At 40.4% G+C, this 14,525-nt stretch overlaps 1 protein-coding gene across 1 annotated transcript in view; it reads right to left on the reverse strand.

Moving 5' to 3' along the window:
* Positions 1-5,323, reverse strand: part of NUP160 (nucleoporin 160) — a 44,689-nt gene extending 39,366 nt beyond the window's left edge. The window contains exons 1-5 of the mRNA XM_051963812.1: positions 5,193-5,323; positions 3,646-3,754; positions 1,892-2,102; positions 1,381-1,603; positions 480-558 (exon numbers count right to left, since the gene is read on the reverse strand). Coding sequence (XP_051819772.1) covers positions 480-558; positions 1,381-1,603; positions 1,892-2,102; positions 3,646-3,754; positions 5,193-5,295 — 725 coding nt within the window. The 5' untranslated portion in view covers positions 5,296-5,323. The remainder of the gene's footprint in view (positions 1-479; positions 559-1,380; positions 1,604-1,891; positions 2,103-3,645; positions 3,755-5,192) is intronic.
* Positions 5,324-14,525: the final 9,202 nt, after the last annotated feature.

The raw sequence follows: 14,525 nt of genomic DNA on the forward strand, positions 1-14,525 counted from the left end.
CACAATAATTGATAATTGAAAACTGTTTCATTCTAACAGTATGTTTTCTTCATATGCTAATCTGTTCTAAGAAACAAGCATTTTCTACTAATTATTCTAGATGAAATTGGATTTAGAAATTTCACAACATATACATATATAAACATATGTTTGTGTATATGTTCCCATGCCATGAAAAGTGCTGGACAGAATGGATGCTGTGGGAAATATATGAAAAATGTATAAACGAACCATAACTAATAGATTCTCTGGTGTTTATTTTCAACATATATGATGCTACAAACTTTTCCTCTCTAGAATGTTATTTAATGCCATTAATTACAAAATACTTAACAAATACTTCGGAATTAATACAACACTCTCTATTAGAAGGCAAATTCTGTAAGTTGGCGTTTTTGTATGCCTTTAAAAAAATCAAGGCCAAGGCATAAATTAGACCAGTACAGATCTTTATGACTTCTTTACAAGCTACTACTAACCTGATAGCTGTGGGCATCCAGCCCGTAAGCAAACGTTGCATCACCGAGCTCTGTTTTAATTCCACAACTGACATAACACCTAGAAGAACAAAAAGGAACAAAATATATTTGAGGTTCTCCTTATTTAAAGTAGTCCTCAATAACAAAATAAAATAGAATAAAAGATTTAACACTGAAGGGAGAAACCTGGGCTTTATCTTTACCTAAGGGGAATGAATATATTAAAAAATGTCTCATGTTGACTGAGCAAAAATATGTCATCAACAAGATGACCTGCTATCAGGGTCTAGCTTTACAAAAACCCTTTACTTCTTACTGGAATTTTCTAGTCACATAAATATCTCTATTATTTATTTATCATTACATTTTATTATCCATAATATTATTTATTATAGTTATAATTTTATATATTAGTTTGTGACTCAGGATAGGAGCCTATGTTTTAGTCCTATCATCTCCAATAATCCCTTGTATAATCTGGAGTAGATTATATAGAATGAGAGCTCAATCTTAATTTTCCTACTCTTTTAGAGGTTTCATCTTTCTAGGAGCACTTTGGATCCATGACTAAAACATGAATCAGACAGACCTGTACATCAAAAATGGTCTTACTCAATTCAAACCAATATTAATCAAGTATCTACTATGTGCAAAACTCATAGGAGTTCCACTCTAGCATGGGGGGATAAATTACAAATTTATAGAACAAATAACACTGGCTATGGATTCAATGCTTTAAAATACAGGAAGATGGAATTACTTGAATTAAGCCAATGAAAGTCTGTTAGGAATGCTTGGAAGACTCTTCCTTCTGAGGAAGGAGGCAGAATGAGATGATGTAGAACCCCCTTCTTCCCTCTCATATGACAATTACAGGATGTATGCCACATTCCCATCTTACCAGGTATATCATGAGGAGGCAGTTTAAGGACAAATAATCCCCCAGAAGCTGAAGGCAGAGCAAACATTGCTTCCCCCTCACTGCTTAACCAAGCTATTGAAGTGGTAGAATTGGGGGCCAGTCCAGGAACTGTAGGAATTAATTGGTAGTTGCAAGGATCACTAAAATCAACTTTCCCAATATCAGTGAATATCGATTGCATTTGACTCTCGGTTACCAACTCCTGCAAAATAAGAACCATTTATAAATGAAAAATAATCACTCTTTTATACTTTTATATTAAAAATAATCACTCTTTTCCCTTTCAAAGTAAAAATGGATGACTAGAAAGCAAAAAAAGGTCTTCCAAGAGACCTTTAAATATTTAAACTGATGCACATTTGGTAATTACAATTCTAGTAAGGAAATTAAGTTTGTTCACAATCCAAGGGGATAATGTTCTAAGGGATAACTAAAGGGAGGTTAGGAGTTAGTGAGAGTCATAATCATTCTGGAAACTTCACAAACTTACACTCCTATACATCCGGGAAGGGTGTGGCAGTACTAATCTGTGTACTGTATGATTGGTTAAAATCAAAATGATCACATGATTATGAGTCTCAGAGACATGAACACCTCCTGGTAAAACATTACAATTTTGGAATTTGAGGCGGATGGCATTATTCAGAAGATTTATGTCCAGAGATTCCTCCACCAGCTCCAAAGTATCGCCAGAAGTGACCCTGTTGAGAGAGAGAGAAAGAGAGAGAGAGAGAGAGAAATACTGACTTCCTGGTAGTTATCAAACTTATGACAGTATATGAAATATTATATGCAAATATCCCCCCTTTGAGAACTTGGATAAAAGACTTCTAGTCAATGTTACATACACATTGCTGTCTAAGAGTCCCAAAAACAAAATCATATTTGAATTTAAAATACAGAGAACATACTATTTCAAAAACCGCCACAAAAGTTTCATTTGAAGCATTTTAAAGAACCCAGGCAGTTAAGTGGAGCACTGGACATGGAATCAGGAAGAGCAGAGTTTAAATCGTCTCAGTTATTTCAAATTGAAGGACAAGTCACTTAACCTGTTTGCCTCAATTTTCTCATCTGTAAGATGGGGACAATGAAAGCATTTACCTCCCAAAGGTTGTGATGAAAATCACATATTTGTAAAGACTTTTGCAAAGGCACTATACAAATTTTAGGTATTATAAAGTACTTTTAGGTACCAGAGAGAAAAAGAAAAAAGTATTTAACAGCTCTTGTCCTCACGAAATTTATGTTTTACTGAGGTGGAATAATGGGGATACAATGATGCACACAAAATAATTATGGGAGTGTGGGAGGTTGTTAGTAACCTCAGGAAATAACCTGTGTGGGAAATGTGGGAGTATGGGAAATAACCCTTGAGGCAAGAGCTTTAAAAGAAGCTAGAACAAGAAATGATAAAATGTAATATGATGGAAGAATTGATTGTTGCCATGACGTTTCCATGAATTGGCCATGAAATACCAAGTTTAATATATTATTAATAATTTCTCCCAGAAAACCGAGAGTAAATGCCAAATGAATGCAGAATGGTTGCAGTTACAGTGATGTATGAACATCATGATATATAATATCAAGCAAAGGCAATTCCCACAAACCTGGGTGATGCATCGTTAATTTCTATAACTTATGGCAGGGCTTGAATGAATAGCATGTGGGCAGGTATTTGTTGTTCATCTTTACACACCATTACTTTAGTTAGCAATTAAAAGGAACATAATAGCCTTTCAACATGTAAAAATAATCCTAATCTGATTAATTGGAGAAATAGGTTTAGTCTTCATTGAAAATCCTGACAACCATCCTCATATCCATGATTTCCTCATCATAGTACATAAACTACAATACTATCTTTGTCCCAAATAAAGAACTCCTTACTTTTGACTATCTAATAAAGCTGTCTTCCTTTTCTAGTCTCCTGGCAAATTTGTAGTGGGAAAGAAAGGCCATTCATTAGAGGTTATACAGTCCAACATCTTCATTTTACAGATATGGAAAATGATATCCAGGGATGTTAAATGTGACCAAAGTTATACAGGGAGAGAATCAGCAAAATATAAATCAGAATTTCCCTTTGCTACATTTGTTCTCTATAAAACTTCGAAATTAGATTTTTCAAAAAATCTCTTCCCATTCCCCAAAGCTATTATTCACTTGAGGTAAGGTCACCCCATTTTACAAGAATATATGGACCAAATATCCTTTCTGGTAGTGGTAATGTACACTCACCAATGAATGAACCTGTTTCTGGTGACAGAGAACAGCTTGCTGCTTTCCATATAGTAGAAGCCACCAGCACTTTCCCCATATTTCACAGCTCCTGATAAACCCACAAGCTCTGCAAAGGGAACATCAGAGAGAGAAACTTAAAAGAGTTGAAAGCAGAATAGCTCACAGAACATTAGAGCTAGAATGGACATAAGAACATGTAAAGGGCAGAACTCTGGAGAAGTGTTAAACAAGGTGTAAATTCGGTGGAAATGATAAGACAATAGTTATCTAGTTTAACATGTGAATTCTCTAGTTCAATCTTACAACAGATAATGGTTCCCTAGTGATATAATGATTGGTTTATACTCAGTATACTGTAATAATGTAAGAGTAATAAGAGCATATAAACTGGAGACAAACTGAGCCAGGGACAGACTTTAAGATAGAGACTGTGGTGGTGGCTGTCCTGCGTCCCCCACTGAGACCAAGGCCCATCTGAAGGGCCTCCAGAAAGTTAGCCCGGGCACCATGGCAAGGAGACAGACTGTGAAAGAGACAATAAAGACTTTTGGACTTTATCCCTGGCTATTCTCATGATGATTATTCTGCTGAAACAAAGGCTGGTCCCAAGACCTCCAGAAAACTAACCAGAACATTACAAGAACAGAGAACGTCAGAGATGGAAGAGACTTTGAAGCAAAGAATGTAAGCGTTCGGAAGGGCTTTAGAATCTAGAATATCAGAACTGGAAAGGATTTTAGAATCCAGAATGTCAGAGATGGGAGGGACTTAACATAAAGACTGTCAGAGGGTTCCTTGGAAGTGTCAGAAAGGTAGATACTTTAGAAGAGAAAATGTGACATTAAAACCCAGAGAGTAAGGGGAGGGAGGATCCTTAGAATCCAGATTGTCAAGGGCGGAAGGGCTCTTAGAACTCAGGCAGGGGTCAGGGGATGAAGGTTGTCCATAGAACGCAGAATGTCAAGGATGGGAGAGCTCCTAGAACTCAGATGTGAGGGGGAGCCAGGAGGGTCTTTAGAACCTAGAATGTCAAGGATGGGAGAGCCCTTAGAAACCAGATTGGAGAGGGTGAACCCAGACCGCAGAGGGACGCGGGAGGCCCTTAGAACCCAGACTGCGGAGCGGGGCGAAGGGAGCGAGAAGACCCTTGGAAACCAGACTGGAGAGAGCGAACCCTAACTGCAGGAGAACGAGAAGGCTCTTAAAACCCAGATTGCGGGAGAGAGAGGGGGAAGGGTAGCGGGAAGGCCTTTTAAAACCAGATTGGAAAGAGCGGGAGGGCCTTTAGAACCCAGACCGGTCCAGCGGGGAGGGATCTTTAGAGGGAACGTCCGAGCCGCAGGCCCATCCCATCTCCCTTTCCAAGCTCTCCTTTTATAGACGGGGACACTGAGGCATGGAGGGGGTGGTGACCGGGCCGCCCGAGGCCGGCACTGTGTCTCAGACCTAGGGCGGCCTCGGGGGGCGTTGACATGCCAGGCTTGCAAGGCCGGGGATCTCGGGGGAAAGGAAGGCCGAGGCCTCGAGGCCCGCTCGCCGAGTACCGGAGCAGCTGACGGAGAAGTCACGGAAGTGCCGCTGCGTGTCTCGCTCGGCGCCGCACAGCTCCACGAAACTCTTCTCCAACGCTCCCGCCGCCGCCATCATCCCGCCGCCGCAAAGCCCGACGGGACGCGCGGGCCCATCCGACTTCTTCACGTCACTTCCGGCGGCGCCTCGAAGCCGAGAGAATTGTCGGGGTCGGCGCGACTCGCTTCATTCCTGGAGCCTTCGGAGCCGAGGAAGCGATTAAGCCTCGAGTTCCTGGCTAGAGCGCCCCCCGAGGCCGCCCCGAGCCCCCCACCCCGAACCCATTTCCGCCGGACTCCAGAGGGGGCGGGGCCGCGGCAGTTTCGTTTTCTTTCGCAGGCGCAGAGCTACTGGGGCTGTGGCGTGGTGGGGCTGGGAGGCAGCTGGTCTCGCCGTGTTACAGAGCAAGAAACTGAGTCCCAGTATCCTAGACCTAAAGCCGCTAGGGAACTGAAAGGCCATCGGCCCAACCCCTCTTATTTGCAGTAATTAAGACCCAGCGAGGTTAAATGACTCGCCCACTGTCCCACAGATAGCGAGCACCGGCAGTGGGATTTGAACTTAGATGCCGTTGGTTAGGGGTGATGTTGCTGTCCGTCCACAGTGAAGAAAAGGCTTCCTGTAGGCGATGGGACCACTTACATGGCACTTTATGTTTCTCAAATGAGATGTTTAGGGCACAGATAATTTCATGTATCTGCTAATTTGATATCAGTAGATTATATTATGCTTTGTAGATGCAAACAAAAGATGTCCTTTTCCAAAAAATGTCTTGTTTGAATATATATATTTTAATAGCATGTAGAATTTATTTATTTATTTATATTTTTTTAAAATAACTTTTTATTGACAGAACCCATGCCAGGGTAATTTTTTACAGCATTATCCCTTGCATTCACTTCTGTTCCGATTTTTCCCCTCCCTCCACCCCCTCCCCCAGATGGCAAGCAGTCCTTTACATGTTGAATAGGTTACAGTATATCTTAGATACAATATATGTGTGCAGAACCGAACAGTTTTCTTGTTGCACAGGGAGAATTGAATTCAGAAGGGAGAAATAACCCGGGAAGAAAAATAAAAATGCAAGCAGTTTATATTCATTTCCCAACATTTTTTCTCTGGGTGTAGCTGCTTCTGTCCATCTTTGATCAATTAAAGCTCTTTTTATGGAAGAGATCCACTTCCATCAGAATACATCCTCAAACAGTATTGTTATTGAGGTATATAATGATCTCCTGGTTCTGCTCGTTTCACTTAGCATCAGTTCATGTAAGTCTCGCCAGTCTTCTCTGTATTCATCCTGCTGGTCATTGAATATATTTTTTGATACAACTTGAAATAAAAGAAAGAAAGATGACTAGGTATATGGGGTTTTAAAAATTATTTCAATGTTGGTATTTATCATTTGGAGTTAACAGTCTCTGTATCTAAAACTCCAGGTTTGTCCAATTGTTTCTTGCAGTTAAATCCAGCTCTTAATGAACCCATTTGAGGTTTTCTTGGTTAGATAACAGAATGGTTATGATTTCTTGTTCAAGTGATTGCTTAGGGTTGCAGTTATTGTCTGAGACCAGTTTTGAATTTGGATTTTCCTGACTCCAGGCTCTGTGTTCTATACACTGTACCACCTAGATTGCTTTTTTGCCACCCCTAGAGACAGTTCCCAGTGTAGAGCTTAGAGATTTTGTTTCAATATTTCCTTTGTAAATTTTGAATGAATTTTCTTATAGTGTCAATAATGTGGGCACTTTTCTGGCCATGTGATGAATGTTTGTTTAATATACATTGTAAGTGAATTGGGTTATTGAAAGTGATACCAGTCACTTGTGAGTTCTGGAAGGCTCTTGTGGATGAGAAAGTCTTCAAATTCAGGCCTGGTGATGGGCTGTATACTGTTGTCTTGATAAGGTTTGGTGCAGGGCAGAGAGTTGTGGGAACCCCTTCTGGTCAGCGTAACAGAATTTACAAACCCGAAAAGGTAGACTGGCAAAAAGAAGTTTATTGGCACTAGAAGTCAGCTTTTGCTAGGAGGCTAATTTCCTCAGTGGCAAGGTCCTGGCAGAAAAATAAAGGTCTAGCAAAGATATCCTGGCAGAGAGATAAAGAGGCAGAAGATCCTCACAGGCAACTATGCCAAGGCGAGATCCCTTGGTTGGCATGTTCCTGCTTTGGGCCTCTGCCAAGAAATGATCCCAAAGTTGTTTTTTTTTTTAAAAGACATTTGAGACTGAAGTTCCAATCGAATGCCATCTAGGTCCCCAGGCCTAGATTTTCAGTAGAATGGGACCATTTACTGGAAGTGGTCCTGAGCCAATCTTCAGCTCAATAGGGGGTCCATAGAAATCTAGATTTCCAGCTAAATGAGACTACTTAAATTTGAGCTAAGTAAGGAATGGTCCTGGATTCAACTAGTCACAGTTGTAGTCCCTAGTAACAGAATGAAACCACTTTATCTTGATCCTCTGAGCCAGGCCTCTCCCAGGAGAGTTTCTCCCCTTCAAGGAGAGTTTCGCAAGCATTTACCCCAAAGTCAAGACAGTTTCAGGGTTCCCCCCCCCATCAGTCTGAAGGTCACCTTGTTGTCTAAGGTGGGAAAAACTCATCACCTGGTTGGCTACAAGATGAGTAATTTAAAATTAAGAAAGAGCAGAAAAGAAGAGGTTTTTCCCCACATTCATCTAATTTTTAATTTATGGGATAAGACAAGAATTTACATAACATAGTATAACAAAAAAGAAGATTGCACATGAAACTGTAAAGCCATTATATAAAACATGTTATTCCTTTTAACTACATAATAAAATTATCATGTAAGTTTCTTTCCCTCCCCTTTTTTCCTTCTCCCCTTCATCCTAGAGATGGCTATTAGATACAAAAATATATATATACATATGTATATGTGTGTATATATATATGTGTATATACACACACACACACACACACACACACACCTATACCTATATGTAAAATTATTCTATACATATTTCTATCAGTTCTTTGGATGTAAATAGTGTCTTTCTTCAAATGTCTTTTGTAGTTATTTTGTGTATATATATATAGAGAGAGAGTAGTCAAAATGACTTATTCCCTCAAAGTCATTTCTAAAACAATAATTGCTGTTACTGTATAGTCTTCTTGGCTCTGCTCATTTTGCTCATTATTTCATGCAAGTCTTTCCATATTGACCATGTCATTGAACACATCATTTCATATAGCACAGTAGTATTCCATCACAATCATATATCACAACTGGCTCAGCCAGTCCCTAATTGATGGGCATCCCTGCAGTTTTCCAACTAATTGGGACTTGAAGAAGGCAGGGGAAAGATAAGGAAGAACATTCCCAGCACATGGGAAATCGAAGGGAAATGCTAGAGTAGAGAAAGGAAGTTTCTGTGCAAAATAGAGAAATTCTGCAGAGAGGGTGAGGCTGGCTTGGTTAGAAGTGAGCCTGACTGGTATGGCTGCTGCCTCATGTCGGGGTTCTAGAGAGAAATCGGAAACTGGCCTTAGATGAGTCATCCATCAATCCACTTAAGTGATGGAAAGGTAATAGTTAATCAGACAAGAGGCCCTTTTTATTCCAAGTTTCATTACCAAGGCTTTGCAAAGGATTTGGGTCTGGAAAAGTATTTCATATTTTCAGTTAAACTAAAAAGGATCTTTTAAATATGCTTTTGTACCAGTGAGGAAATCCATTTGTACTAGAGATTGCTGTTCAAATTGTCAACCTTAATTCAAGAACAATATAGCAAAATGTTAAACTTTAATAGGGGCAAGTGAGCTGCAGGTTGGGGACCTCACACAAGTTCTGGGTACTTGAGGAGGGGGCTGGAAATAAGGTTTGCATAAGTTACCAAGGCAGAGGGAAAAGCATGCTGCAGGCGGTAGGAGACAGGCTGCAAGTGGGAGGGGTCAGGCTGCAGATGGGAAGGGTCAGGCGGTAGATGGGAGGGGTCAGGATGCAGAAAGAAGGTGCTAGGATGCAGCTGGGAATGGCAGGCTGCAGATGGGAGGGGTCAGCGTGCAAATGGGAGGAGTCAGCATGCAGATAGAAAGTGCTAGGATGTAGCTGGGAATGGCAGGCTGCAGATGGGAGGGGTCAGGATGCAGCTGGGAATGGCAGGCTGCAGATGGGAGGGGTCAGGATGCAGCTGGGAATGGCAGGCTTCAGGTAGGAGGGGCCATATTGCAGATGGGAGGGGTTAGAAGAAATCTCTCAGTTTTACCAGGTAATTCATTTTGCATAACAAGAGAAAGTCCCAGGAGAAAATTTGGGAATCTGGAGGGAAGATTTTGAGACATTTATGGAAAACCGACTGGCAGTGATTTAGTCTGGTCAGCCTTAAACAATTCATGGGTTTGGGGAAGAGGACTAGGTCAGATTAAGTCAGTTTAGTTTGACATAAGTTATGAAAATAGGTGTGTCAGAAAATAAATTAGAAATTGCTTTATCAAAAAACTTGAGGAAGAAAGCCCAGATAAGACTCTAGAACTAATCCAGCCCCCAGCTGATGAGAACCTTAGGATCTATTAGTATTTATTAGCATCAATCCCAATCCAGCCCCCAGCAGTTAGTATGTAAATTTACCCACTTCTCAACTAGAGGGCAGCTTCTTTATGGAGAAGGACCTATTGTAAAAGCCTTTACTCAATAGGGAGACAGTTATTTAAAGGTGACCTATAACATACCTGTTACCCTCAACACAGTGACATTGATACTGAATTCTAGACTGGACAAACATGGAGTAGCACAAAAAATATAATTGAATTGTATTTATACACACAGGAAAAATAGAAGTAGATTGTAAACTTCTTGAAGGCAGAGACTTTCATTTTTGTCTTTGAATTTCTAATTCCTAGAGTGATATCTGATGGTAGGTGCCTTATAGGGCAGCTAGCTTAAGACCCTTCAGCCCAGAGGGAACCTGCTGACAATGTCTGGGTCAGCTTCTCATCTCCCCTAAGGGCTCTCGGCCTTCCTGAGAAGTCAGGAGATGGTGACAACCTGTGCTGTAATTGAAGCAGAGTGATACCAGGTGGCAAACAATGTAATAGCAAGTGGTTTTTGTGGTCCTGCATGCGCAGTATATAATTAGCACATATGCAGTGTGCTATGGTTTTATAAGGGTAGTAGGGTATATAAGGCTGAGAGAATTTGGAATAAATGGACTCTTATGTTTGACCATGTAAATCCCACCTCATCACTCCTCTCCTAAGACCAAGGACTCGGGCTGGCACTGAGGCCCTCCAGAGAGCTAGTCACAATATTTGGCACCTAAACATGGGGCCCTAGAAAGTAAGGTACACAGGAGCTCTACTGATGCCATCAGGGAGTTCACTGGAAGAGTCCCCGTGATTTTAGGAATAAAGTAAATATAAAAATAGTCAAGCGATGAGATTCAGTAAGGGTTAATCTAGTCACTTTTGTTTTTCAGCTGAAATGGGGCAAGTGCTTACAGCAGAGCCTCCCTCCCGAGGGAAGTATGAAGAAGACAGAGGTTGGTGGAGAAGCAAGGTTTGTTGGTGACTTAGAAGCAGATCACCCAGTTCTCAGATGCTCTGGAGTGCATGTCTCTGTGGCTCTCTAAAGAAGAGTTTGGAGCCAGAGATGTGGACGGTAGTGGGAGAACAACTAATTGAATATAGTGGGATAAAATTGGCTTTAAGGAATCCCATATATAAGAAAAAGGAAAAAAAAAGCTTTTAACTTGGGCAGCCAGAGAAGGAAGTATCAGGAGAAAAACAAACAGAGGGTTAGGTGTGCCCTTGGGGCATCCTCTGCTTCCAGATCCTCCTTCCTCAACTCTGCCTTCATGGGCAGGAGGAGAAGCAGCAGAAGGGGCAGTGACACGAGTCTATGACCCGAGGCAAGGCAAAAGAGAAGAGACATTTTACTGCAGTTAGGATTATGATTGAGTGCTTTGGCTTTTTAAGACAGGGCCTCTGATGAAGGGCTGTCAGCCCTTACACCTATCCTCATCCAATGGAAAACTAATACACCAGTGTGAGTGAAACAGTGGCTCTTAACCAGTGAAAAAAATCCAGGCTTTATTAGATATAGTCCAGGAGCAACTTGACCAAGGACACCTATACCTTCTCTAAGTCCTTGGAATTCCCCTGTATTTGCTGTAAAAAATAAATCTGGAAAATGGAGGATGTTGACTGATTTGAGAAAAGTAAATGAATGATGGAGTCAATGGGAGCTCTTCAACCTGGACTTCCATCTCCTACTTAATTGCCTAGAGAATGGCCTCCTTGGGTTATAGACATTAAGGATTGTTTCTACTCTATCCCTCTGGATAAGAAGGATATGAAAAGACTTGCCTTTTCAGTGCCCAGTGTTAATTTAACTGAGCCTTATAAAAAATTTGAATGGACAGTTTTGCCACGGTGAATGAAAAATAACCCTACTATGTGTCAAATGTATGTTGCTGCTGCTCTTAGTAAGAAAAGCATTTCCAAAAGTTATGTTCTTACATAACCTGGATGATATATTGGGCTATTCACCTGATTAACAAATGTTAGAAACATATCTACAAAAGACCATAGAAACACTGAGGAACTACAAATTGCACATAGCTCCAGAAAAAATTCAAAGACATGCTCCTTTTCAATATTTAGGATATGAAGTATACCTTAAGGTGCTTACAGTACAAAAACTTTTCTTAAGAACAGAAAAGCTAAACACCTTAAATGACTTTCAGAATTTGATAGAAGATATCCAATGGATGTGTCTGGTATTAGGTTTGACTACCTATCAATTGCAACCATTATATGACATTTTAAGGGGAGACAGTGCTTTAAATTCACCATGTCAGCTTACAAAAGAAGCTCAAGAAGCTTTGAGAGAAGTTGAACTGGCTTTATCCAATGTGGTTGAAAGAGTCACTCAAAAACTCTTGGAAATATCAGTTTTTGCTACACAAGAGACACCCACATCCTTGAGCAGTCCTTATCAAGGAGACAGTGTGATAGAATGGGTGACCCTCCAGGCACAACCATACCAAAGCCTTACTCCTTAACCCAGTGCTTGTGCCTAGAATCTTATTAAAGTCCATTAAGTGAATAATACAATTATCTGGGGATAAGACCTGACAAGATATACACCTTCTATACTAACGCACAAATGAACATATGCTGTAAAATCATCTCAGAGTGGCAAATTTTATTGGCCACGGCTCCAAATTTTACACCTGGATCTTCCTAAAAGAAACCTGGCTGTTACATAATTGACAATGGATTCTTGAAGAAAAGGTATTTAAAAAGGTGTACAGGTTCCTCTTAAAGGACCAACCATCTTTATAGATGCATCCAAACATACTATTTGTGCTGTATATTCTCATGACTTAGCTATAAAAAAATAGAACCTCCTTTCAGTCCATTCAACAATGAGTTGTATGCAATTATGCTAGCTCTTACTTACTAACCAGGAGATGTAAATATAATTTCTGATTCGGCCTATTTAGTAGGTGTGGTACACAGCCCAAATAAAATTTGTAGCATCTTAAGTATTTCAGCTTTTTAAGAAACTTCAGGAGCAAGTGAGAAAACATCCAGGTAAGTATTACTTCTTACATGTCTATTCTCATACAGGACTTCCAGGTCCTATTTTTGATGGAAATTTAAAGGCATATTGCCTTCTCACTGTTTTAGCCAACATTCCTCTATTTCAGGCAGCCCAAGAATCTCATTCTAAATATCATCAGGCTGCACGAGCTTTACATCTGCAGTTTGTGATAACAAAAGAGGAAGCTAGGAGCATAATAAAAGCCTGTACAGCTTGTCTTCCTTTCCATGTTCCTATGCTCCCTCCAGGGAAAAACCCTCGTGGTTTGAGATCCAATGAAATTTGGCATATGGATATAACCTATTATAAATCTTTTGGTTGTCTGTCTTTTATCTGTATTGTCAGGAACATCTTTTCAGGATTTACTTTTGCAATACCAGCAGCAAAAGAGATGGCCCCAATGGTCCCTGAATGTCTTATATAGGCCTTTGCAGTTATGGGTGTGCCACAGGCAATAAAAACAGATAATGGACCTATATATACTTCCAAACATTTTGCACACCTTTGTGCTCAATATCAGATTTCACACACCACTGGCATCATATTCAGACTTCAAGGAGAGGCAATAGTAGAGAGGAGAAAGAGACATCAAGATGCTCTTCCAAAAAGAAAAGGGGAGCCATGGGCAACCCTAGAAAACTTTAAAATCTACCCCTTTATACTATTAATTTTTTGGTTTTTGATGAAGATGCACTGACTCTGGCAGACAAGTTTCATAATCTGCCTGAAGGACAGTGTTCAGTCCGAACAGCTTCAGTGTCTTTAGACAATTACCAAGTGATGTGGAGAGATATGGAGAGTGGTTAATGGAAGGGATCAGATAGACTAACCGCTTGGAGCAAAGGGTTTGCCTGTGTCTCTATAGATGGAGAAGGAATCTGATGGGTATTGGTGAGTCACATCTACCTTGAGACAGAAGAGAGATGGAAAAAGAGAAGATCCTTGAAATGAAAGGGAAGACCCAAGAAACATTGGGTAGTTCCATCTGTATATCCACCACTGAAAGAGCATGGCCGTTAAACCTATGTTTATGGTAATTGACTCATGAACATCAAAAATTGTTAATGAGACTGATTCAGAACTTCAAAACCTGCAGGAGTCATTGGATTCCCTGACCCATGAAGTGATGGATAATAGATTGGCTTTGAATTATCTCTTGGCTATTGAAGGAGGTATATGTGTGGTTATGAATTGATAGTTATTTTCTATAGTTTCCTTCTGGGACTCATGGAAATCTTTTATAGTATATTTTTTATTCATATTGTTTTATTACTTGCTTCTGTGATATTACTACTTGCTTGTGTGCTTCCTCCCATGCTGATGGATTTAATCATTGATGTATTTCTGATGCAATTAAAACAAAAGAAAGGGAGAGATGTAGAGGGCCATAGATAGTAGGTGAACTCTGGGTGAAGTATAAGACCCTTCAGCCCAAAGGGAATCTACTGACAATGTCTGGGTCGACTCCCTGTCTCTTCTAAGGGCTCTTAGCCTTCCTGAGAAGTCAGGGGGCTGTGACAACCTTTGTTATAGTTGAAGCAAAGTGATACCAGGTGGCAAAGAGATATCTACATACAATAGCAAGTTGTTTATGTGGTCCCAGCAGTGCTGCTTTGGTTACATAAGGGTATTAGGGTATATAAGGCTGAGAGAATTTGGAATAAATTGACTCTATGTTTGACCATCCATGTGAGTCCTATCTTCACTCCTCTCCTAAGACTAAGGACTCAGGCTGACA

The sequence above is a fragment of the Antechinus flavipes genome, chromosome 6, assembly GCF_016432865.1.
Source record: "Antechinus flavipes isolate AdamAnt ecotype Samford, QLD, Australia chromosome 6, AdamAnt_v2, whole genome shotgun sequence".
Classification (NCBI taxonomy): Eukaryota; Metazoa; Chordata; class Mammalia; order Dasyuromorphia; family Dasyuridae; genus Antechinus; species Antechinus flavipes.